Raw genomic sequence first — 26,428 nt, forward strand, 5'->3', positions numbered from 1 at the left:
AGCTTATGATGATCAAATGGACTTCAAACCTCCCTTTATTTCACACCTTGTAAGTTTCACACTGAACCCTCTCTTTGCAACACCACCACAACTGGTTAGTTTGTTTTGCAAGGCAAAAACAATGCGAGATTTAAAAAAAGAGAGAGAGAGAGAAAACGTGGGAGATCACCCGACGAACCGTGAACTCCAAATGGTTCCTGCAGGCAAATAAATTCACCTCTATCAAAAACTAAACAAAATGCAGAAACAATGAGTGTCTTTTAAGAGCACACTGGAATTCCCAACACAGGAGGAAGAGCTGGGGAGGTGGAGAATGAAATAGCAGAAATCCATCTAGTACCAGGGGTCAGATTCCTCAGCAGGAAACGATCACAGAGAATACAGTATTTAAGTCATCGTTATCTTTTTATTCAGTGTTATCAGCCAATAAATAGCCCCAATAAATTTGGTTAAATCTTTGTTCCATGGCTGAAGCAAGAATTTTGCTCCTCATCATGTGACCCCTGGAAGGGAAGGGAGGGGAAGGGTTTCCACATCTCAGCCCATGCGTGAGGACTATCACACAGGCCAGGCAGCAGGAAACATTCACTGAAAACCCAGAAGCCTCATCCCCATCCTCCCAGGTCTGCTCACACCACCCTAGTGGCCAGAAGCTGCTGGGAACTGGGAGGGAAAAATGGGAGGAGCCACTGGGGCGGGGAGGGAGGGAAGAGCACTGAAGCAATAGAAAGGGAAAGGGCAGCAGTCTCAGGCTATAACAGATCAAGGGAAGATCTTCCCCCATCTCTCACCCCAAAGCTGATAATGGATCACAAAAGAACAATCACAATATTTTGGGTCCACACTACTGCAGGGACTTTACCCTATTCCTAGCCCCTTCTCCACCCAGACCACATGGGGTAGCGACTCCAGTTCCCTCCACAACACACATACATTTGCAAGAGTGGATAAAGAGTGCATGTGTCTCACTTTCTGTGTGCTATCCAGGGTGGGAAGGGCCAGCACCACAGATATTCTAGGGGAAGGGAGATCCGTTCAGGGTTACCTTACAGAAGGTCTGCTCAGGAGGTAGGAAGCAGTGTGAGGTCTGCTCTTGCTCTGTCAGATTGAGGACAGGGTGATTTAGGGAACATGCCCATTCCTGGGGGGGTACCAGAGACTGCACTCTGAGGACAGGGGACTCAGGCCTCCATACCAGTTGTAAATTCCCAGCTGTCACCGCATGCGTGCATGAGGCGGGGGTACTGCTTCATATTTAATATTGCTGATCCCTGAATTCTTCCCACCAATGTCTTGGTCTGACAGCAAGAACAACCCCTAGTCTGACCCTTCTACAAAGGCTGTTGCTCCTTGCCCACTTCCTAAGTCACTACTGTCAGGATTGGGCACTGGTGCCTTCGAGTCTTCAGAGAGTCATCGGGTGAGGAGCTCCTGCACCAGCTGCTTGAACTGCTCCTGCTGTTGGCAGATGTAGAGCTCAGTATCCCAGAGTGCGTTCACTAGGATTGCGTCATTCACCTCATCTAGCATCACGTCCGAGTGCAGCTGTGGGCTGAACCTGTGGATATCGAGATATCAGCAGGTGGGACCGGGGAAGACAGGGGGGCAGCAACACAAGCATCAAATGCAGCACCACATGACGCCTGGGGATAGGGACACATGCCGCACTCAGGTTTTGAGAGAGGGGGAGAACAATGGGAAGAGAGACAACCATACAGATAGCCCAGCACAGAGAGAGTGGAAGGGCACCAGCCAAGAAAAGCTCATACCGGAAATAGAGGGTGTCTGTCATCTCGCACCAAGCCCTGGCACGGTCCACAGCTGGGCCATCCGCGTCAGTGCACTGCAGGGGGAAACATGCCCACTCTTAGGTCACTGAAGTCAACCTAAATGCTTGTATCCCTCTGCTTGTAAAGTCAGGCTCCTTTGGGTACTGAGTCCCAGCGTACAGGCCTCCGAGGGAGAGAAAACTACATTTTGGAAACTTACCCACCAAATGACGTAGGGGAGCCTCTCTACAGGCCCTGCCACAGCTCCCCATGGGGCTGAGCACACTCTTCTAATCCTTTTGTTGTCCCAGTCCTCCACAGTTCTGTGTGCAGACAAAAGTGCAAAAAGGGGCCTTGGTGGTGATTCTAGTTTGGGGCTCTGGGTTCTGAGCCATGAAATCTCTCGGATTCTGTTTATAACCTGGCTTCCGCTCCAGGAGCAGGATGCCAGCAGGGGTTGCATTTACTACGAGCCCCATGAGTTATACTGGGGCAGCTTTCAGATAAGACCTGAAATGCAGAGCTCATGGCAAATACAAACTCTACGGAGGTTTTCTGGTCTGTAGGTATAAGACTGAGAAGAGCTAAGAAGGGGTCAAAGTTAAGGTTATTTGGAGAACCTTAACTCCAAATTTTCCTTTCAAGCATTCAGCTTTTGAGAACAAAAATATTCCATGCTTTTTGTTAAGGGGTGTGTGTTTGTGTGAGACACATATCCAATCTTCTTTCTACTACAATGGTTTTTATTTAGGAATTTCCTTAATTTGTTTAATGTTGATGAATGATCATAAGGGCAATACAGAAGATTTTTCTAAAAGCAAAATACCCCACTTTTCAGGGCTTAGTTTTTAAACCAGGCCTCCAATTCTGCAACTGGAATTTTGCACCATAAGTAAATGGTACCCATTTTTGCATGCACAAAATTGTGGAGCCCCACTTTGAAAATTAGGTCCTCTGCATCCTAACACTTGGAGAGGCTCACCTGGTCAGCCATAAACTTTCTACACACAAGATCACCTCTGCCAAGAGACAGTACACATAAAATTTCAGGCAGAAAGCAGTTTATCTGACAAGATTACGGTGGCTGGTGTCAAAAAATCAGGTTTACAAAGGACAGTTTTATACTCTCAGCTATGGGGTCATTAACACAGCTCCATAACCCATCACACAAACGCTCCTCAGGATTAACTGATAGACTGTGTTTGATTCTTACACCACTCTGCCCCCTGCTGGTTATCCTACCTTCTCATTTGCTCCCAGAGATAATCCACCTAATCCCTTTGCAAATCTACATGTACTTGAAAGACAAGTGGCAAACAGGAAGAATTCTTTAGGCTGGGCCACTTCAGACCCCTAACATTCCGGCTTTCCTGTGACCCCCTCAATAACAGCTGGCAGAGAACCACCCATCTGTAACTCTCATCAGGCCTGACATACTCGTTGCCCCAGTACACTGTCACAATATGTATGTAAAAGGTGTCATGGAAGGTATCATATGTAAACGGGTGACAAGCAGGTCCCGATAGTCATCACATGATGTATGTACAGAGTGTTAAAGAGTTACAGATGTGTGCTGAAAATACGGTCTTGGAATATGTTTAGGGGGCAGTGTATAAACTCAGCCTGCTTTAGGCAAAGGAATATGCATTTACCCACATAACAAGCTTGGTTACAGGCAAAGGACAATGCAAGTATGTTTACATATGAGGTAAATAAAGCCATCAAGCTAAACAAGTAAGGAGAAGATCATTTAACAATCACACTGGGAGACAGAAACCCCAGGAAGCCTTCCTGGTTCTCAAGGCAGAGACAATGGACTTTGGGTAATATAAGGGGGGAGCAAAGAGACCTTTTTAGTGATTAATCAGTGAGGGGACCTAGGGTACAGCACCCTTCGAGGCTGTAAAAGTTGGAGGGCTAGTACTTTATGTAAGTAACGTGTAACTCCTGGTAACTTGATGTAAGGAAAAAAAATGGCGTAGGCAAAGATTGCAGCTTGCATAGGTTTTCTTTTTTTTTTGTTTGAACCACCCATCTCTCTTTTTTGTGCTTTGTGTCATTTAAATCTCTTCTTGGTTAATAAATTTCTTCTTGTTTTATTAAAAAGTCATCTCAGTCCTGTGTGGATTAAAGAGAAATGTGAGTCTTCAGCTAATCTAACAGGTTGATGTGTGCTCTGTGCCCGTGGAAGGAGTGAATTTAGTAACTTCTGAGAGTGTCCAGTGAGAGGGGCGGACACTGCCAGGGAGACTGCTCTGGGGAACTTGGGTTCACTGACTGTTACCTGCAAGGAAAGGATTTGACTAGTAGAGTTTAGAAGAGTTTGCTGGCCAGGCAGTCAGGCGGGTGTGTCAGGGAGCTGATGCACACAGAGCTTAGCAGCAGCAAAGCTCTCGCCCTTGCTAAGGCAGAGAGGTAACACGGTGGCTCACAGTTCTAGGCATCACAAGCACGGCATAACAATTCCCATGTCACTACTCAACCTACTCTCTGAAGTGTGGGAGAGGTTTTTGCTGCAGCAATTTGGACTCAAAGTTTAGAGAACAAGGGATTTAAGGAGGTTCCAAGAGGGAGAATGATGGCAGCTGGGATGGAAAGTGATTGTAGACACCTTACTAGGGAGTAAGACCCTTGTTATTGAGTGCTGTATGATGGGGAGTGGTCCATGGAGCTCTCTGAATAGATGTCCCAGGTGATCCCCACATCCTCGCTGGAATTTAAAGGGTAACAGCCTGGTAAGTCCCAAATGAGCATCTTTTCTTTTTAAAAATAGTACGATTTAGCATCAGGTGTCCCCCCCCCGTGCCACTCCACAGCTTCATCCCATCCACTACACTCCCCATTACTCACACAATCCACCACCATCTTGCCCAGCTCTTTGGCCCCAAAGACAGTTTTGGCCAGCTCCCAAGGGTTGGAGGGGCGGAAGACATCCACGGAGCTCACAGGGACCTGTGGAGGCCTCCCTGTCCCAAGGGAGACCACCACTCCCAATTTCCGCACCTTCTGGCTCTGCCCCTTTGAAGGACGGAGAAACAAATTTTTGTTGGTGTGAATCCACAGTATTCTCCCCTTTGCCCCACAAAATACACAAACAGGATGGGGGGGGGAGGTGTTTCATAAATTGCTGTCCCCATTTCATTGCCCAGATCTTTGAGCTGATATTACTGGGGACCTGTATGGCTCAAGAGATTGAGGATTACATAAGATTTCCCCACAGTCCCCACACAATAACTCAGACACACGCCACTCTCACCCTGAACCAGAACCCTCTCCATTCCCCCCTCCAAGTCTTCACTGCCAATCCAACCCCATGTCAGAAGTGACTGACAGTCATCAACCTCTGTTAAACGTCCCATGTGGAAATAACTGGCGGGAATCCCAACTTTGTGCCTAGAGCACAGCCATCAGCATCATGCAAAAAGCCATCACCACATTAGCACTAACTGGCCTTATCTGTTGCCTCCTCAGAGAGGCTAAGAACTGAAAAAGCCACGGACAGAGAATGAGCTGATCCTCCTACAACAGCCAGGTTGGAGCACTGTGCTGGGGAGATCTGGGGAGCTTGCAGTGCTGTTGTCTAGGATGCACTACCTGCTCGGTGGCTAAACACAGGACTCTGGTCTCAGAGAGCCACCAGTTACAGCCCCCTTCCCAGGGAGGAGTCATTTACAAACCACACCCCATTGTAAAGTCATGCTGGAGAAATCCCCCAGGTAGTGATTAAAGCCCTAGGATTTACTCTCACCTTCTGGCTTAGGGACTTGTTGTACTCATGGATCTCCGTCATGGCATCCAGGGTGGGGTTATTGGCCAGCAGTCCACCATCCAAAAAACGCCCAATTGGTCGAAAGTACGTTGGGGCGGCACCACTGCAGCGGGCAGCTCGCCACACAAGCTGGTCTGTGGGAACATGAGACAGCATAGGACTGACTGACTTCTTGTGTCACCACGGACAGACACACACACACACTGCTGAATGATGAGGCAAGACAGTAGATTTTGGGAGGAGGGGGAAGGGGAGAGATCTGTAACTCCAGAGGCCCCCTCCGCCAGTTAGAGCTGCCCTCTTTCTTCATAACACTGTGGGCTCTCTCTGGATTCACTGGAGAATAACTGCTTGTGTAAATAACGGCCCCGCAATATTCTCCCACCTATCTCCCCTCCCACCACCACTCAAGACTCCTTTAAAGATACTGGGCCAAATTCATCTCTGCTGGGACTCCATTGAAGCCAGCAGAGTTACGCTGGGGATGAATTTGCCCATTGTATGTAATAGATTCATTCACTAGCCCAGGAGGGATGGAGATGTCCCTTTGGAACCCATCCCCATAGACAGAGGCAACGTATAATTGTTGATAGTGAGGTGGGCCACAATTTAAAGTTTCCGTGGGGTGAGGGGAGGCATGTGACCTCCCCATGCATCACCTCTGGATCTAGAAGCTGTTTCTAAATGGAAGGCAGGGCAAGCCCCACTGTTGTGTATGGGGAGCACTTTCCCCTGGGCAGAGCCCCTGTTATAGGAGTGGGAGAGTGGCCTCTGCCCTGGGAACAGGCCTGGAGCATTTGCACAGGGCAGTCTGAAAAGCAGGCAGGGGGAAGCGCTGGGACTCCAGCAGCAAGGAAGGAGAAGCAGCCCTATGTAGTGGGGGGGGGGGAGGAGGGCGGAGGGAGGGGCTCAGCCGGCAGCCCCACACCCTGCTGCTTCCTCCCTCCCTGCACTGCACAGACACATGGTGAGTGTCATCACCAGGGGGAGCCTCTGCCTCCTCCCTGCTGGGTATCCCCACAATAGGCAGCCAAGGCCTTGCCCAGCCCCAATGCCCTATGGGGCAGAGTCTGCAGCAACCCCTCTGGATGTTGCTAAATGGAAGGCAGAAATCTGTGGAGACACATTCTCCGCATGCCCCCGCCTCTGCTCATAGATTCAGGAAGGTGCGTCCTCCTGTCACCTTTCCAAAAATCTGGTGGCTCTTCTACACCACTCTTCTCCGGCAGAGCTAGGGAGAGTGGCTGCTGAATTTGCGGCTCTGCAGAGTGGCAGAACATATGCCCAGGTGGTTAGGCCAGTGTGCTATAGCTTATTGCTGCAGAAAGCCCGAACAGTCAAGGCAGGACAGGTGAGGGGGAGACTAAGGCTATGTCTACACTACAGCGGTAAGTCGACCTATGCTACGCAACTCCTGCTAGGTGAATAACGTAGCTGGAGTCGACGTACTTTAGGTTGAGTTACCACAGGGTCTACACTGTGGGGGGGGGGGGGGTCGACGGGAGAAACTCTCATGTCAACTTTTCTCGTCGCAGACAGTACACGAGTTGACTGGAGAGCGATCTGCCGTCGATTTGATGGGTCTTCACTAGAGCTGCTAAATCGACCACCAGTGGATCGATCTCAGAGTGTAGATCCCGGCTGTAGTGTAGACATAGCCTACGAAATGTCCACTAGGATGGACCAAGCTCGAAGGATTGTTAAAGTAGAGAATAACCCACTGCCAGGACGTACCTTTTTTTTCCCCTTCCCTTCTCTCCCCCTGCTCCCTCCAGTGGACTCTGATGCGTGAAAGCATTTACCTTCTGGATTGGTCAGTGGTCTGAAGGGGTCCGCTGTCTTCATATCAGGCTTGTTTTTCATCGCTGGGGCCTTGTAATTCCGGAAGAGGTGGAGCTCAGCCGGTTGCCGGTCACACAGGGTCCCTGTTACTATGACCCTGTGGGAAATGAAATGAGAAACAAAGATTGGTGTTGAAACAAATCTGGGTAGTCATTGTCAGCCTCTGAATCAATCTCCTCCTCCTGATCTGATCCGTGGCCTGGCTTAACGCCTCATCCCGGAGCCTGCCGAAAGGAGGGGAGTGAACAATCTCAGCAGAGATTAGCAGCAAGCGCAGCCCCAGCTGTGACCCACTTCGGTTTCTGGACGTCTGTCATTTTGGTGTGCTCTCCAAATTCCCTCTTCAGGAACTCATCCAGGGGCTCCGATTCGTATGGCCGCGACCCTCGGAACACCTCATCCTTCATGCGGAAGTACAGGCAGCGCATGTAATCCACCGGCTTCCCTGAGACACAAAACGGAATTAGCTGTAACTGGCAGTGGAAGGCAGACGGAAAAGCAGAACCAGTCAGACCCGGGGGAATCAGAGCTCGAATTCCCCAGGGTTGGGGGGGAAGTGGCAGCATCACACTCAGCCCCTGCAGTGTCTACCCAGAGCGGGAGCCATGTGCTCAATTCTCTGCAGTAGGCTCAGTCTATCAGAAAGCCTCTGAGGGAGGAGGGCAAGTTCAGAGCTCACTCCTCAGGATTCTCCAGACAATAACAAAGAGCTAATGACCCTGGGCATAGACCCTTGGTGGGGAGAAGACCAGGAACACCTGGTTGCCAAAAACACTGCCTGTTTGCTGTGTGACTTCTCAAATTCCAAACAGCGTTTCCCAGGAGGAACAAACACCGATCAGAGTTCTGGCATTTGTTCATTAAAAAATCCCATTTCCCTTTCAGCTGGTAGCAACCTCCCAGAGCCAGGGGATCACAGAGCTGCAGCCCCCGCCTCTCCTGCCTGCCCTGTTCTCCACATGCTTAGCAACGGCAGTGCCTGTGGGTCGTTGCTGCCACCCCAGTCGTCCCTTACCGTGTACAACAGCCAGTGCCAGGATCCCTCCTGTGCTAGTCCCTGCGATCCAGTCAAAGAGTTCCCTGATCGGTCGGCCAGCAGCCTTCTCAATAGCGATGAGAAGCTGGATGAGCACCAGGCCCCGGATGCCCCCTCCATCCAGACACAAGAGGCGATCGTACCTTGAGAGGGACCAGGAGAACAGGAAGATGCAGGCTAAGTTATGTATTAGAACATACTGTATGCTCAGTGCAGCAGACAGGAATGACATTCCTCTATAAACTGGCCTCCTCTCAAGCACCCTGAACCCCCTCCCTGATGCCCCAACCTCTCTCCCAGCACCTCCCTGCAGCCCCTCAAGTGTCCCAGCTCTCCTCCCAATTGCTAAACCCTCCTGCAACCCCAAAAGCACTCAATTGATTTCTCAGCTGCCAAACCATCCTCAAACATCCTCCTTTCCCTTTCAGGTGCCAAAGCAGCCATCCACCACCATGATCAGCTCCCAGACCTCACCTATCACCTGTTTTCAGATACCATCCCCTGGGAAATCAGGGAGAGTTGCCCAGGCTAAGCAAGGTCTTTCTATGAGGTCTCAGATCAGCAGCCTCAAACAGAAAAAACAAACAAAAGAAACTTTCTCTGTGGAGAGCTGCCTTCCCGTCTCCAGATGTAGCACTGTCTTATATCCCAAAAGAATGCATCACTGCCCTGTCAACATTGTGAACTATTTCATGGCTGATCATTTTAGCAGAAACGCCCAGCTAATGTGCCCTCCCCACAATCTCAAACTCATCTCCCAGGCACGAAAATCTCCATCTATCCCAGCCACCAAAACTTCTACCTTCCCCCTGCAACATACCCCACAATGCAGCTACATGTTGCCATGACAAACAAAAGACGGCAGCACCTTGGTAGCGAAAGGACCGATCTCCAGATGGTGTAAACTGGTGTCACCCCACCCACTCCAATGATCAGCAGTTATGTGTTGTTAGGGACAACAGTGCATTCTGGTGGGGCACAGGATGTCATCCTCTTCAATGGGTCTACGCCGATTTACATCAGCTGGGGATCTGGCCCTTTACATTTAAATGCATTGTAAAATAGAGGGAATTTAATATTCAAATAAATTACACTGGGGGCCCACTGTCTTAATCCTGATCCTATTTAATTCAACAATCCCTCCGCTCTCACACACTTACCAGAAGCTACCACACAATTCTCAATCTGCTGCCCCAGAGTGCCATGGAAACCCAGAGGCCTTGCTACAGAATTTAGGGCCAGAGTCCTCGGGGCTTGGCGATATGAGATCCATGCACATCTCAGAAGAACCGGGAGGAGGAGGCAGCTGCCTTCGGCCCCTCAAGACAGACAGGGATCTGCTTCTCTCCTCTGGCCTCTGAGAGGACTGGGCATGCAGTGTAACTTCTCCCGATGCCCAGAGTTATGGTCCCAAATTGGGTAGGACTCTGGTATAACCCATCCCTTGGTGGGAGCCATTTCCCTTGAAGACTGGGATTCATTGATGACATTCTTTCTGCCGTGTGTGTTTTAGTACAAGTTTTGGAACAAATGGGTATAGCTCCCAAGCCTGCCATTGCCTTTCCACAGCTGTGACTGCCACCAGCCATTCAGATTCCTTCTCTCCGACACAGCTTGTTTTAATACAATATTCCTTTCAAAACAACAAAGCATACACAGAACTGGCCACCCCTTTGATTTGCTGAGGACAGTTTCCTTATTCCCTTCCCCCACCCAACACCCTGCTGCTTGCCCTTCAATCACACATCTCCCCCCCACAGCAAGAGTGTGTTCCATCAACACTCCCCCTGCATTTCATGCAATCTCTGTGCATCCCCTCCCTACCCCACACAAGACAGATGCATCACATGCATCAAGATGCTACCAAAACAGTGCAGAAATTGGCACAGAGCTTTGCAGCCATCAAGTCAATGTGTTGGGCTGGGCCAAAGCCTGCACTAGCTGCTCAACAGCATTAAATGGGTGATGGTGGGAGCAGAGGTGGCAGATTTTAATCACCCAGGTTGTGTTCCATTGGGGGTGTAGGCCAATGCGTGACTCTGGGCACTAGCAGGGGAAGAGGGGTCACACATGGGCGTGCCATGCATGGGACTTTAGTCAATGATAATGAGAGCAGAGAACCTCACATGCGCATGAGCCCCTGCATGGCACTCTGGCTTGTTCCAGGAATGAGTGTGCCATGCATAATGGGGGGAGGAGAAATTCACTCTTTCCCATCCCCGTATTCGAGCCGTGCAGTTGTCCCATGAGCTCCACTCCTAGCTTACGTTCTCTTTGCATCACTGGTAGAGTCCACGACATCCGGTGTCTTCAGCAAGTGGCCAAGTGCAGTGGAAATATGGATGATGCTGTCGTAACCTAGAGAGGCACAAACAGACAGCAGGAGAGAGTAGTAGAGGGAGGAGAGGAATATGCATAAACAGTGCCTTTGCTTCACCCGGGGTGAGATTTCCTCCGGGGTCCCCTGCATCCCTAGAGCTTCCCCACTGCCCTCTAATCTTCTACCCTATCCCTCTAGTTCCCTTTCCCACCCTTCTGCCCTCATCTCAAAGAGCTCAGTGGCAGAAAAGACCTTTCATGCCTGTCCCTTCCCTGCCAGCGAAGACCTGCTCCCTGCAGTACAATCTCCAGTGCTTCAACGTCCCAAGCAACGACGCTTCCATCACTTCCCTTGGGAAACTCTTTCGCACTTACACAGACCTCACCATCAGGAAATACTTCAACAGTCAACCAAAGTTTTGTGGTTTTATCCAAGTGACATATCCTTGCTATTTAGACCCTTCTAGCACTCCTGAGGACAGATGCTTGTCACATCGCCTCAAGTCACTATTTAACAAAGTTATACAGTTAGTCGGCTCTCTATCGCAATAAGCCAAATCCTTAATCATCGCTCTGCCATCTCTCTTCTGTCCCCCGGTAGCTGGTTACTGGTACGGACACATTCCACCCCTCCAGCAAAGGCCTTGCACCATGTTATATCAACACTAAGAACTTCAAGTTCCCACCCCATCAAACAAGTTCTTTGCCCCTCCTCCCTTGAACAGACAAGCCACTGCATGCAGTGCCACCAATTCACCCCTTCCTTAGACTCCACGCCAAATAGGATCAGAAATCAAATCCCCAAGAGCAGGCAGGCAGAGGAGCAGATGGACCACCAAAGTAAGATAGAGAGGAGGCAGGTCCCAGCAGCCGCAGGAAATGAGAAAGAAATCTAGATCTAATCCTGGGAGATAACCAGACATAGAGGCCTGGGAGCCTCCTTACGACCTATCTGCAGCTGTATCCCAGGCCACAACCCGGGATGGGGAGGGAGGGAGGGCGGGCAGGGGCAACCTGGCCCAGATGAGGTGCCAGTCTGCGAAACCAAAAGAAAAACAGGGGAGGAGAAAAAATACATTGCCAGCGACTAGAAGGAAGCAGTGGACCTTTGGAGGAATCTCAGCACTGGATGAGATTTCTCAGCACACACTCAGGTCCCTGATAAAAACAGCCCTGTTCTGTCAATATATCAGAAGCCTAATCCTGGAAGGACACATCTAGACCTCCACCACTCTTGAGAGAAGAGGGGAATTCAGCCCTGGATTTCCCTCCTTGTATTACTCCAGCAGTGGAACTCCTGGAGGTACAGACACACCTGTTGGGGTGAGATGAATCCATTTTCTCTGGAGACACCACACAGGAATGGTACTAAGCTTGGAGTAAGAATCCTGGGTGGCCATTTCTTCAGAGCAGCAGAACTACAGGCAAGTAATTCCCCCTTTTCTGTCCTTCTACCACACCCATTGCTCCATCTTACCAACGAGACCCTACCACTTCCTAGAGAGACGCCCCTCTGCTGGGGTGAGAAGGGAATTCATTTTCCACATTCATCTATCCCTAGGCCTCAGCCTTTCCTTCCACTAGCTTCCAGACTTCAGGATGTGGGACCAAACACTCCTAGTGTCTCATTCCTCCCCACCTCTCCCCCACACCCAGGATGCCCCATCACCAACCGAGAATGGAAAACTCAAGACAAATTTCAGCTGAGCTCTTTCTTTTCTGCCTCTCCAGACGAATGGGGGAGGGTGTCACAGCGTATGGGGCTGGACATAGATCCCAGATTTATTCCAGGGGTGTGAGGCCAGTCACCCCAAAATTCTTCTCCTTGGGCTGGTGCACTGCAGGGGTGTATCCAAGAATCCAAACACATCTATAGAGTGTTTTACTAGGGAAAATAAGAGACGAGTAGACCTGATCCTGGGAAGAATGGGAGTAGGCTGACAGGTACTAAAGGCAATGAGAGCTGGGAGAGGGGACAGAGCCCCAAAAGTGCAGGACAATCCAGAGAGAAGCTCTCAAAGAAGACTAGGAAGAGCGAGAAGGAGAAAGTGAGACACAGGGCCAGGAAAGGCTTTACCTAAACTGCGGCCGTTGTTCCGTGGAAGTGGTGGTCTTTCCGGGGAGGTGAACAGCGGTAGTGATGCTGTGGATGCCATGTGGGGGGATTCGGGGCTAGGTGGGTGGCAGCGTTCCGTCCCTACCATTTGCAGCAGGCCTAAGAGCACCTTCCGGTTAGGACCTTGCAAGGTGGGGGAGTCGCACATATTAAAAAGAAAAATCAATACACAAATCATAGGGTCATTCCATACACCCTAGCAAGCCAATCCCATGTGTGTACAATAACTGAGGGATGGGAAGTGAGGTAGGGATCATACTTTGTGCATCCTTCTACAACCAGATTTTAGGGCTTGTGCTTTGTTGGGATCCCTGACCCTGCATTTCACAGCTGCTTTATGGGGACACTGTACACACAGTATGCTCGAGGACAGGACTGCACCTTGGTGGTTCAGTTGCCCTGCCTCTCCCCATCGTGCCCCTGCAGCATCTGACAGCGTGGCTTGGAGAGGGGCAGTATCTGGCTTTCCATTTCTACCTCCTGCTCCCTTCTTCCCAGGGCTCACCTTTGCTGGTCCTGGCAGCCACCAGCCCTGAGGTCTCTCCAAACTCATTGGCGATCTCAACATCTGCTCCAAACACAATGAGGGCCTTGATCATCTCCAGGTGGTCTTGCTGTAAGGAGGAAGAAATCTCGTCATAGGCAATGTTCCCTTCATCCACTTGCCACCGCCTTTGCTGGGCCCTGTCGCTCTCGTCCTTGGGTGCTCCCACTAATTAAGAGCATCCTGATGAATTCATCTCCTTCCCACCACTTGAGGGCCAGGGCCTGTGATGATCCCGGTGTGGGCACCAGCACAGGTGGACCAATTAAACCCAGCTAGAAGCATAGAAGAGAGTAGTTGTGCATACTAACCCCTTTCTCATAAAAGGGAATGGTGGGGCAGCTCCATGGTGTTCTTTTCATGCCCTGGCCTGGCAGAAAAGGTCTCCATCAGATCCCCTGGGAAGTGAAAACCTGCAGCCTGGGAGAAACTCACCTTCATGGCCAGGTGCAGTGGGGTGTTGCCATCCTTCCCCTTGGCATTAGCAAGAGCCCCATGCGTCAGCAGCACCATTGCGCTGTCAAAACGCCCCCGCTTGACCATGATGTGCAAAGCCATGTCTGCCGTCTTGCTGACAGAATTCACGTCACAGCCACACTCAATCAGCATCCGGGTCATCTGTGCCCCAAAGGCATAGGAAGAGAGGGAAAGACGGCAACAAGGAAGCGTGATAGCTTCAGAACAACAGCGTGGGTGGGCAAACTAGCCTGTTCTTCCTTAGGAAGAACATGCCAGGCAGTGAGTGCTGGAGCAGCTGATGATAGCAATGGGGGAAGAAACAAAGACTAGTGTAGACAAGGCTTAACAGTTAAGTGTCAGCTACAAAGCCCTGGGCATCTGTATTGTGACAAGGAGGATCTTGTGAGGTTTCTCCTAATACTTGATACCAAAACAGCTCTTCACTTTAATGACCTTACCTATGCTTCTGAATGTCTCGCTTGTATCTTACAACAAAACACAGGAATGGGGCCAAGCAGAGCCAGAGCTAAATGAAAAATGTGATCCCATTTGGACTAAAATCCTTAGCACATTTGAGGGAAGATTTTATGTAGATTTTGCCAAAACCCCCGTTTATTTCCACTGTCCCACCTTATGAGCCTGACAGTTTCAAGCCTGTTCAGTTCTTGACAGGGAGACATCCAAGGAGAACCTAAATGCTGGAGGAAGAAGTGCTAGCAATGCAACAAGAGGCAGTCTCCTCTCTAAACTAGGCCTGAATCAGTACCCTAGTATAGCATCAGGGGGGCTTTATGCTAGCTCCCCTGGCATTTTTCACAAGAATTCTGGGTATTAGTCCCAGTGGGCAGGCCAATTTCCACTCTGGGTGATTATAACTTGTCTAGCTAAAATTCCCCTGCAGTGAGAAGTTATTCTTCTGTTTCCCTCCTTAGAAATTGCTATGTAATGTTGATGGCACAGAATGGCTGCCATGTTCTACCCCAGAGGTGGCCTTAGCACTATTACTCCTTCAGAAAGAGAGCAAAGGGGAACAAGCTGGCAGTCCAATAACCAAGTACCAAGATCTGCCCATTTCACTGTGGGGGTCCACAACTCTCTCCCCCTACTGTTGATGGCACTGATTCTCTCAACTGGTACCATGGGAAGCGGCCTGGGGAAAGAGGCTGCTCTACCTGAGAATCTGAGTCGTGGGTGATCAGCGACTCCCTTTTAGGTGGCTTGCTAGGTTACTGTGCTCTAAACAGAGTCACACATGCAGCAACATGCAGGAAGGTGAACGGTTCCAGCTGGAGGAATTAAGGGGGAGGGGGGGAGGAGAGCAGAATTTCATATGAGAAGAAGTGGTCCAGTGTGACTGAGCAGCACACTGGCATACCTGTCAGTTTGTCCCACTGCCTGGCATCAGCTTTGCTTACCTCAGCGTTTTTGGCCCAGTGGAGCACAGCTGCTCCGTAGCAGGGGTCCTTGAACTGAACTTGATTGACATCCACTTCAAGAAGGGCCCGCACACACCTTCGGGAGGAAATGAGATGGAGGCATGGAAAGGGAACAGTCATGGATGGGGACAAAGACCCCAGCCTGCCAACAATGCGTCACATCCTTGAGAGCCCACACTGAGGAACTGTGGGTTAACAGCCCTCTGTTTCTCCACCCCACCTGAGGTGCTCTGTGACCTGGGCAGGCCCCTGAACTGCAAAGCATCCAGTGCTCCCTGTTCTTAGACTGAGGAGGAGGAGCTAAGAGTCAATGGGCCACACTAGCAGAGAGGATCCTATTCGGATTCAGAAAGTGGGCAGGCAGAAGCCCACCCCCTGCTAAAGGACCTCCCCCCGGCCTAAGGGGAGGATCCACAGGACCTGGAAGCCAAATGATTCCGGGGGACAACTAATGAGATAACAGGGACAGGAGTAAAGTCAAAGGATCAAACGAAGGGAACCTGATAGGGACACCGAGCAGAGAACCCTGGACAGCGTCCACTGCTCCTCAAAGGCATCAATAACAGAGAGGATAGAGGCACCGGGAAAAGATACCTGGAATCCAGGCCGTTGGGTCATGCCCTGCTAGCAAAGCAAATGGACACTGGGAGGTAACAGACCATTAGTGCTAGCGGGTGACATTCTGGGGCTGCCCCTTCCTCAAAGGCAAACCCACAATGATAGTGGGCACACAGGATCTGAGCCAGCATGTGGTGTCTTAAGAGTGCCCATTCTCAGAAAGGCAAGTGAGCACTAGGAAGGGGCATGCTAACCAGGCATCAACCACCGAGTTCCATTCCAAGCAAGGCAAACAGGTACTAGGTGGAGTCTCAGCCAGCGAGCACTATCCTGCTGTTGCTCCTATCCCAACAAGATAGGCGAGCACTGGGAAGGGGCAGGCAAGTCTATGCCAGTCAATGATACCCAGATATTGTTCTCAGCAGGGTGAGCAGGGACCCAGAGAGGAGCACATGGGCTCCAAGCCTGTAGGCGGGACTCTTCCAGTGCTCCTTTTCCAACAAGACAGGTGAACGCTTACCCCTGATGGGAGTACTTCACAGCAGTGTGAATGAGGTAGCCCAGTGTCCCCATAACATTGCACTTGGCATGGCATTTCAGTAGAGCCAGAACTACATCCTCTTTGCCCAGCTGGCAGGCTAGGTGCAGAGGCGTCTGCCCCTGATTGCTCAGGTGGTTCAAGCCAACAGATGGCTTTTTGCCCAGGACCTGAAAAGAAATTAAACAGCAAAATCTCTCTCTCTCTCGGCCCTGAGGACTGCTGCTGCGGTCAGTATTTGACTCATCATAAATGGCATAGCTTGTCCCCCTCTCCATCCCCTACCCTAGGACCACCCCACAAGTCTATGCTGGTGGTTATTTAAACTCTCCTTGTTTGTCCAACTGTGAAGACTATTACTCCACTTTGTGCTCTCCTCTTTGGCTCAAGCTTAGGTTAGAACCTGAATCCAGATCCTGCTTAAAGTATAAACAAAATAGAAATGTTTTCAAGACTTTGGTTTTGGAAATTTCGAACAAAACAGTGTTGTTGGTTTGTTTGTTAACCTGACACTCCCTCCCCCATACCCCTGCCGCCATTGCAGGGACCCAAACCCACCGGAGAGGAAGGAAGTGAATCTGGACAGTTTAATTTCCCTGTTCTTGCTGATGCAAAGGGTAAACAGCATCCTGGAGGAGGTCAATCCAGTTTCAAATCTCAGGGCAAACCCATTAAGCTGCTATTATAGTAACATGGAGAGGCTGACCCATTAAATGAGGATTGTTTTTAGGGTCCCTTAAAAGTCCAACACCCTAGATGTGGCGAGACTTCCTCCTCATCCCACCTTCCAACACAGATCACCAATGACCTGCCATAGGGAAAAAAAAATAAATAAATAAAAAGTCAGGAGAAAGAAAACTCAAGTGGTGCTGGCATAGAATGCAATCAGATACAGCCAGACTTGGCCCTGAGGAATTTCTACAAACCTACGTCAGGGCTGTGAAGGAGGCAGAGCTCCTCTCTCTCCTCTGTGACAGAAGCAGCAAAGTCAAGCCCAGCAGAAAATTTCTGGACTGCAAATCGCACCGATTTTCACCCTCCTGTCCTCCTGCAGCAGCAGATTTATCTGGCCTTTTCTCCTCCAAATGTGGAAAGCCTTGTTTCTATCTCCTCCAGACGTACAGCACTGGGTTCCTTTCTTTTACCCCCACTCTGTGGTAGGAAGAGTACCCAGCAGCCAGCTGTAAAGCCCCCTGCTTCGCCCTCACCTTTATGATCTCAGGGTTACTTCCTCGGACACCATAGTGAAAGACTGTCTCCCCATTTTTGTCAGTGACATCCAGCCGGGCATGGCACTCCACCAGCTCACACAGACACTCCACGTTTCCCTTCTGGCAGGCAAGCTGCAGTGGGGTACAGCCATCATCGCACTCTGTGCTGTTCACACAGCTGCAACACAAGAGAGTAAACAGGTGGGCCCCTGCCCTGAGAGAGGGCATTCAGTACAACACCATCCCAGAGGTTTGCGTCAGATTCCCTAAATTACTGTGTTAGAACTAATTGTTTTATGTACTTGGTGAAAGCAAGGGGCTGACAGCCCACGGCAGAGCATGGGGAAGTGGTGTGCAAGCTTCCTCCACTCACAGCCCTGCCAAAGTACTCATTCCTGCCCTCTAGCACCTCCTGCTATTCCAGTACTGGAACCACTACATAGCACTGCTAACACTCCTCCTCCTGATGTGCAGCATCCTCTGCTAGATTGTACCCAATGACCAAGAGGAGAAAGCTCCTGCATTAACCCCTCAGTCCCTGAGCTATCCAGTTCCTAATTCCCCTTGCGCACACTGAATATTTCCCCAGATCAATGCTGAAAGAGAATGGGGCACCTAGCCCAGAGGTGGGCAAACTACAGCCCGCGGGACCATCCTGCCTGGCCCCTGAGCTCCCGGACGGGGAGGCTAGTCCACGGCCCCTCCCCTGGTGCCTCTGCTCGCAGCCAGCGCAGCAGTGTGGCTGGCTCCCACCAGGCTGCAAGCTCCTGCTGCTCTGAGCAGCATGGTAAGGGGTCAGGGAGCAGGAGGGTTGGATAAGGGGCAGGGAGTCCCGGGGGGGCAGTCAGGGACAGGGGGCAGTTGGATGGGGCAGAGGATCAGGAGGGGGGGCGGTCAGGGGATGGGGAACAGAGGGGGTTGGATAGGCATGGGAGTCCTGGGGGGCCTGTCAGGGGGCAGGGGTGTGGCTAGGGGTTGGGGCAGTCAGGGGACTGGGGGAATTGGACAGGGGAACAGGGGGTCCTGGGAGGGGGCGGTCAGGGGACAAGGAGCGGCGGGTGGGGGGTGTGGATGGGTTGGGAGTTCTGAGGGGGACAGTCGGGGGCAGGAAGTGGGAGGGGGCAGTTAAGGGATGGGGGCCAGGCTGTTTGGGGAGGCACAGCCTTCCCTATCTGGCCCTCCATAGTTTGGACCGAGGGCCACAGTGGGTTTGCAAAGAAGTTTGCCCACCCCGATCTAGGCCAAAGTGATTTCCAGCCTAGGAAGGTTTATGATCCAGGAAGACAATTCCTCTCCTTTCTTGTTGCTTATGTAATATGACTGCACAGTGTACCACGACCCTCTCTAGTGACTGGTCCACATAGATTATAACAGCCCTACTACTGCTACCAGCTAGTGGATTTACTCCTTCAGCTCAAATGCAGGAGGCTGGTGTTGATGGTAATGAGCTCAAAGCCCACTAGCAACTCTCATGGTGAGTGTTAGATTTATACCCTTCAATAATGGGTAAGCAGCAGGTTTAAAACAAACAAAAGAAGTATTTCTTCACACAACATACAGTCAACCTGTGGAACTCTTTGCCAAAGGATGTTGTAAAGGCCAAGACTATAACAGGGTTCAAAAAAGATGTAGATAAGTTCATGGAAGATAGGTCCATCAATAGCTATTAGCCAGGCTGGGCAGGGATGGTACCCCTAACCTCTGTTTGCCAGAAGCTGGAAATGGGCGGCAGGGGATGGATCACTTGATAAACCTATTGTATTCATTCCCTCTGGGGCATCTGTCATTGGCCACTGTCGGAAGACAGGATACAGGTCTAGATGGACCTCTGGTCTGACCCAGTATGGCTGTTATGTAAGCACTTATCACACCCATCATTTGGCCAAGCCAAGCATTTAGGCCACTATCTGCCAATGCGAGGTCCATGGAAGTTGCAGGAGCCAAGCTCTTCCAAGAAGCTGCCCACTTTTATTTATTTAGGGGCTGGAATATGGATTTAGGTGCTTGACCTTGAAAGCATGGGCTCGAACTGCACTCCTGCCCTGAGCTAACTCCAAATGATACTCCTTCAGGAGAACTCCTCAGCCCTTGCCTTAGGATGCGATTGTGTCGGAAACTCCCTGGAAGCTCTGTCTCCACTGCCACATGCGCCAGGGACCAGTGGGGGTGGTTACGGAAACAGTCACTTAGTTGCTGGAGGACCTCCAGCTGCAGGGGTTGTGGCGAGCTCTCGTAGAAGGGGCGCAACCGCCTGGCATACTGCTCAAAGTGCTCAACGGCTTCCGTCTCATTGTCTAACCGGAAGAGCCTGGAGAAGAATAAAGGGAATGAGAATGCAGCTCAGCTCCCCCAATATAGGCCAAAAGCCAACCCTCCTAGCACTAGGGAGACATACTGATGCTCCACACCCTAGTGCTAGGCATTTCTCCTCCCGCTTACATTCACTCTTAAGGACTCCTCACCCGGTTGGACATCCTGTCCCCAGTGACAGCACCTGTAGCCAGAAAGATGTTTCCATTGCCCATGCTACCACTCTCCCTGTTCTCAGGGAATCTCCACTCTGGCTCCAAAACATGTCCAGAAGAGGAAAGGATCATCTGTCACTCACCGAAAGGCAACCAGCTTACTCTGGGGGTTCACCAGCAGGCAGTCCCAGAAGCGAGCGTTTTTATTCTTGTACAGGATCACCCTGTCTTCCTCTCTCAGGGGTGTGTGAGCCACATACTCTGCCAGAGGCACCTCCCTCACCCGGTAAGGGTTTGAAAACAGGTTGCTGACATTGTTGATGGTGTTTACAAGTCGGCCGAAAAACTGCATCTTTAGGGGAAATCAACTGTCCGCTTCCCCTCACTCTGGAAGAAATCAGAGTCCAAGTTCAGCAGAGGTCAGTACCTTCCCCCACTGCCATACCCAGCAAAGCCCCAAGACTTCCATTCAGTGACCTTAACCCCAGCTCCCCACTCCCTACCCACAATGCATTGTCTCAATAGGAGTCCATTGACTCTTTATGTATTCCATTAGACAAGATATGCCATTCCTATCCTCCCTCAGAAAGGGTGTGCAATGCAGAGTGAGGGTTGAAGAGTTGGTACCCACATATCAGCTGAACAGATTTCTAGCAGGCACTGCCTGGCCCTGAAATTTCAGCCTCAGTCAGGGTCCCATTGTGTTGGGTGCTGTACTATGAGATGGGCCCTGTCCCAAAGAGCTTACCATCTGCACAGACAAGGAGTTGGAGAAAGGCCAGGCCAATTACCTCCATTTTACAGATGGGGAACTGAGCCACAGACAAGTTAAAGTGACTTACCCAAGGTCACACAGGGTTTCTGTGGCAGAGCCAGGAATCAAATCCAGATCTCCTGAGTCCCAATTCAGTGCTTTAAACATAATACAACCATAAGAGAAGTCAGGAAGCCCCTAGCTAAGTCCTCAACCAGCCCTTGCAAACTACGGCCATGATTTTGCCTTATTCACATTACCTCACCGACATCACTTCTGTCGCCTCCCTCAACCTCCATACTGAGACCCCAATCCTGCAAAGATAAGGGCTTAACTTCATTTCTAGTGGGACTACCCACAGCAGTAAATTGTTTGCTATCAGGGCATAAACATACAACTTTTAACTTGGACCACATGGGAGCGGTATGAAACAGATGTCTGGAGTATAAAATTAGTGTTATATAGAAGTAGATGGCTATGGGCGTGGCCTAGATTTGAAGTTAATGGTTGACGTGTGTCCTGTTGTATGATTGTTAATGGAGAGAATTATTTGTTTTTTTTAAGTGCAAACTGTTTGTACAGTGTTCATCATTTTGGGAAGTTACTAACATCTTTAGTAGACTTAATTTAGGCGACGAAATGAGGAAGCCTGTCTGCTGATGTGTTTTAACAGCTGCTTGTGGATGGAGTTAAAAGTTGCATGTTTTGTGCAGAGGAGGAAGTTGGAGGAGGCAAATGCATTATATTGCAGGTGAGGCAGAAGGTGAAATCATGGCTGTAGGTCGCATGAGATAGCTGAGGACTTAACTAGGGATTTGCTGGCTTTTTTTATGGTTATATTTGTGGAAGTCACTTCAACAACCTTAACTGGTTTTTAAGGAAGTTGCCAGGTTTTTAAAGTCTACATCAAAGCTGATAGACAGCTGTCCACCTTGATACATCCCCTTCCAGAGCCCTGATGCCCCCGCACTGTCCTGAGTCAGTTGCCCCGGCGGCCTCCTACAGGTGCAGTCCACCATAACCATATTACCCATTCTCTCCATCTATGGCTCAGCTACTCTCCCTGCTATACATAGCCTTGCTCCTCCACCCACAGCCCTGATTATAAAACATCCTTGGTCCCCACCAAGCTCCCTACTCTTCCACCACATGCCGCTTTGAAATATTGGTATGTATTGACATGGGCACATAGTGTCTGTTAAATCTTTAATTTAAATCTCTGAAGTAGGGAGGAGAGAGAGTCAGTATGGACCTACTGAGAGAGTATGTTACGTGGTCAAAAGTTTCTTCTGTAAGTAAACTTAGGCCAGGTCTACATTACAGATAGATACCGGTATAATGACATCACTCAGGAATGTGAAAAATCCTCAGCCCCGAGTGACCCTATACCAACCTAACCCCCCGCATGTAGACACAACTATATCAATGGGAGAGCTTGTCCCACCAACATAGCTACTGCCTCTCAGAGAGGTGGATTAACTCCACAACGAGATAAGCTCTCCCATCAGTGCAAGAGTGTCTTCACTGCAGCTGCACAGCTGTAGGTGAAGACAAGCCCTTTTTTTTTTTTCTTTCCAGATCCTCCTTCCTCACACATCCACTTGAAGAGAACTGAGGTGCGCTCCTTACTGAAGAGAGACTGAAACACTCCTCTCCTGTGTGCAGCATTCAACCTGATCACAAATCGGTATCAAGAATACAGCACCTAGAAGAGGTATGAGTCAGGCTCTAGGTAGCAGCCTTTCAGCTCAACAGTAAACTGCTAGACTCCAGCAGAAGGGGTATTAAGTCCTTCTGGTACAGAAGGACTTCAGCAAGGACAGTCTGAGAACTGAATCTGGTCTGCTTAGATCACCTCTAGATTGAAAGGAATGGCCGGCCACCCACCCACCCTCAATCTTGAGGATTTCCTAAAAGACTTTGCCCTGACAATGACTTAACAATGGCCCCTCTTCACATCCACTGTATCCACCCAAGCTAAACCCAGAAGATCACAGGATTTCAGAATACTAGCATAGAAACTACCTGATCTAAATAAAAATCAGACCACCACACTCGTGTTGGGAGGCTGGTTTAGGACTACTTCATCCTTCTGAAAATTTGTATAAGGATGCCACCAAAGCCTGCAGTTCTGAAACTTTCTTCAGAGATGTTATAGCCATAAAATGACAGATGCAAGAAAAGTAAGTTTCTCTGAGGCTCAAAAGGACCTTAGGAGGATGAAAATTCATGGCATTGAACTCTAAGTTATGATTTGAGCATGCAGATTCATCAACTCTTTAATATTCTGTTCCCTAAAGGATGACAAGGGACTGAGATTTGTTGCACCGGCATATAGAAAACAGAGACAAACAAGTGAGTTTTGATAACATCCCAGGAGAACCTTAAATCAATCCAGGGGCAAAACCAATTCTAAAATAACTGGCAAAGGGACAAGAATGGAGTTTCACAGGCCCCTTCTCAGACAAAAAGCACCCAGAATCTGAGGAGACTTCATCTCTCTTGCATTATACAGACTGTGGCTATCCACCATGTAATTTGTCAGGGAAGGGATCCCTGACATCTTCCTCCACCTACCAAAGCAGAGAGAACTGAATGGTCAGAAAAAATCCAAACCTAAAAGCAAGAAAAAAAAAAGATCAACTAGTTTCTACTATGTATATAATTTAGACTAAAAACACCCTAACCCCAATACAAATGCCAGCTCAAGGAGAAGATTTAGTCCCACAACCTTGCAGAAAGAACAGCTGAAGGGAGTGAGGGAGGATTTTATGCCCTTGGTTGGGGAATGTCCAGAGTAGGTGGAATTGACAGAGTGCTTACAACAGGGGTAGCCCATCTACACGAGGGCTCCTAATGTTGCTAATACAGGTGGAGCTGAACCAGTGTTAGCAATGAAGGGACATGTTTAAAAACTTCCTTAGTGTAGACAGGGACCCAGATCTCTGCTGTAACCATTAGACAATGGTCCTCCCTTTCCAGCAAGAGGGGGAAGTTAGCCAGGTGAGTTCAGATACTGAACAGCTTCTGTGCACATAATTTTTAGGGACACCTAACAGCCTAAAAACAGGATCTACAGACTGAAATCATAGAAGATCAGGGTTGGAAGGGCCCTCAGGAGATAATCTAGTCCAACCCCCTGCTCAAAGCAGGACCAATCCCCAATTTTTGCCCCAGATCCCTAAATGGCCCCCTCAAGGACTGAACTCACAACCCTGGGTTTAGCAGGCCAATGTTAAATAGCAGGACAAGGGAAATTTGAGACAGAGTACCTAACACAGCATTTCACCTCATTCCCAAAAGAAATCTCAAACAAACCCCAGCCACTTCCAAGTTGGGGAAAAACCAGAGATAGAGGAGAAGTGGGGGAAATTTCTGCTAGTCAGATTTCTTTTTTGGATTGACTTCTAGAAAAGAGGAAAAATGCTGACTGGAGAGAAGGAAACAGAGTGCAAGCACAAGATAGACAACCTGCACAAGGTAGTCTCTTTTATCCCCACCCATCCTATGAAAAGGATATAGGAAATTAACGATATGCAAAAAGAGGAACAGAAAACCTGTTCCCACGCACACCCCCCAAAGAGGAAAGCAAACATGAAGCTGTGGCTCTTTTGTTCCCTCACTAACAGCTGACTTCCCTCTAGTCTGTCATTCATACCAGGAAGGGCACGTGGGGTTTTCCCTGTGCCCCACAGACACCCACTGGCCTCGCTGCAGTCTGATCCCTCGTGTCGAGGCCCCACACTTCCAGCGGAGGCTGGAAATGCCCCCTTTCCAGGGCCACTCGGGCCCACGCCTGCCCTGGCCAGAGCGGGGTGAGCACTTCATTCCCATCCCCCAGGCAGGGAAAGGGGCAGCACCCCGCGGGGCGCGCAGGGAGCCAAGGAGGGGCTGTGGCGTCGTGCCACGGGCCGGGGAGCCGCCCGCCTGGCAGCGCCAACCCCGGAGAACCAGGGCCAGGGGGCAGGCCCGGGGGGTGCAATGGGAACGGGGGTTGGGGTGGGGGGGGAGGGCGCCGAGCCCAGCTCCCCGCACGGCAGCGCTGACTGACGCCCCCGCCCCCGCCGGCGGAACCGACGGACCTCGAGCCCGGACCTCTCGCGTGCCACAGCTCAGGGCGCTGGCGGTGCCGGTGCCGCCGCCGCCGCCGCCTGCACCTCGCGCCCCCACAATCCTTAGCGGGAAGCCCAGGCCCCGCCCCCAGACTCGCTTAGCAGCCGAGTCACTCACCCAGCGCTCGCTGCTACCCGCCCGTCAGCCGTCACCCAAAAGGACTGCAACGTCAAGTGATCCCCTCTTCGCCAACCACAGCGCTCGCTCCTTCACTCTCCCGCCCCGCCCTGCCCTCTGGCCAATCACAGGGGCCATCCGATCTGGGCGGGGGAGGAGGCAGGAGCTGGGGCCCGGATGATTTTAGTTCCGCCGGCGGCCATGTTTGAGCGGGGCGGAAGTAAGGGGAAAGAATGATGGCAGCGTGACGGGCATCTTTGTCAGGGGCAGAGGACATCCTCACACCGACCCACCCCTATTAAAGAGACAATGACCTGAAAACCTTCCCCCATTTCGATAGAGCCTTCATGACTCTCCAGTTCAGTGGCAGGGGGAGGGCTCTAGATTCTGTGTTGGGGAGACCAACCTCCTGCCACCCCGATTTCTCTGATGGGACAAGAGTCATTGCATGGCTCTGGGGGCTGCACGGTGCCCCCGGCCCTGCACCCTGCTTTGCAAAACATCCAGGGGAGGATTAATTGTCCTTTCCCGCCCAGCTCGAAGCACCGAGACTGGCCTCCTTGCCAGTCTCATTCTTCGAGCTGGGCAGGGGCGGGAAAGGACAATTAATTGTCCCCTCGACGTTTTGCAAATCTGTTTTTTACTTCCTTACAATTTTCTGTGAAAATGTTTCAGTTTTGGGTAAAAAAAAATGTCCAGTGTCAGAAAATGTTTCCATCTTAAAACACCCAGAACCTGAAAACAGGCCCCCTTCCTACCACAGACAGACCTTTCCACTGAACGTCTTTCGGGTTTTGTATTTTGTCAACCACAATTAAAATGCTCGTTCTGAGACAAAAGCCACTGCTCTTTAAAAAAAAGGTTACTAAAAAAAAGTTAACTAAAATATTTCAATTATCTTTCCTAAAGTCATAGATTTTAAGGCCAGAAGAGGGGTCATTAGATCGTCTAGTCCAGGGGTGGGCAAATTTTTTGGCCTGAGGGCCACATCGGGGTTGCAAAACTGTATGGAGGGTCGTCGGGTAGGGAAGGCTGTGCCTCCCAAAACAGCGTGGCCCCCACCCCCTATCCACCCCCTCCCACTTCCTGCCCCCTGACTACCCCCCTCAGAACCCCCGATCCATCCAACCCCCCCCTGCTCCTTGTCCCCTGATCGCCCCCTCCTGGGACCCCCATCCCTAACTGCCCCCCCCAGGACCCCACCCCATCCAACCCCCTCCAGCTCCCTGTCCCCCCTCTCCCAGGACCCCCCGACCCCCCGGGACCCTACCCCCTATCCAACCCCCCCTGCTCCCTGTCTCCTCCTCCCCCAAACCTCCGCCCCATCCAACCACCCCTGTCCCCTGACTGCCACCCCAGGATCTCCTGCCCCTTATTTAACC

At 50.6% G+C, this 26,428-nt stretch overlaps 1 protein-coding gene across 18 annotated transcripts; it reads right to left on the reverse strand.

The window, feature by feature from the left end:
• Positions 1 to 17: 17 nt before the first annotated feature.
• PLA2G6 (phospholipase A2 group VI) lies at positions 18 to 25,199 on the reverse strand. 18 transcript variants are annotated; one of them, XM_038407126.2, is made up of 18 exons: positions 25,047 to 25,092; positions 23,394 to 23,432; positions 20,206 to 20,449; positions 19,690 to 19,905; positions 17,595 to 17,775; positions 16,369 to 16,556; positions 15,270 to 15,366; positions 13,831 to 14,013; positions 13,357 to 13,465; positions 12,813 to 12,974; positions 10,684 to 10,774; positions 8,396 to 8,559; positions 7,675 to 7,825; positions 7,341 to 7,477; positions 5,518 to 5,672; positions 4,620 to 4,787; positions 1,770 to 1,843; positions 18 to 1,558 (listed from the first exon to the last, which is right to left on the reverse strand). In XM_038407126.2, the coding sequence occupies exons 3-18, from the start codon at positions 20,412 to 20,414 to the stop codon at positions 1,414 to 1,416; spliced, it is 2,430 nt and encodes an 809-aa protein (XP_038263054.1). In that variant the 5' UTR covers positions 20,415 to 20,449; positions 23,394 to 23,432; positions 25,047 to 25,092; the 3' UTR covers positions 18 to 1,413. The 18 variants fall into 18 exon arrangements, 17 of the variants coding, with proteins under 17 accessions (XP_038263054.1, XP_038263043.1, XP_038263034.1 ...); XM_038407115.2 differs by lacking the exon at positions 25,047 to 25,092 and adding an exon at positions 24,912 to 25,007; XM_038407106.2 differs by lacking the exon at positions 25,047 to 25,092 and adding an exon at positions 24,899 to 24,996.
• Positions 25,200 to 26,428: the final 1,229 nt, after the last annotated feature.

This window comes from Dermochelys coriacea, chromosome 1, assembly GCF_009764565.3.
Source record: "Dermochelys coriacea isolate rDerCor1 chromosome 1, rDerCor1.pri.v4, whole genome shotgun sequence".
Classification (NCBI taxonomy): Eukaryota; Metazoa; Chordata; order Testudines; family Dermochelyidae; genus Dermochelys; species Dermochelys coriacea.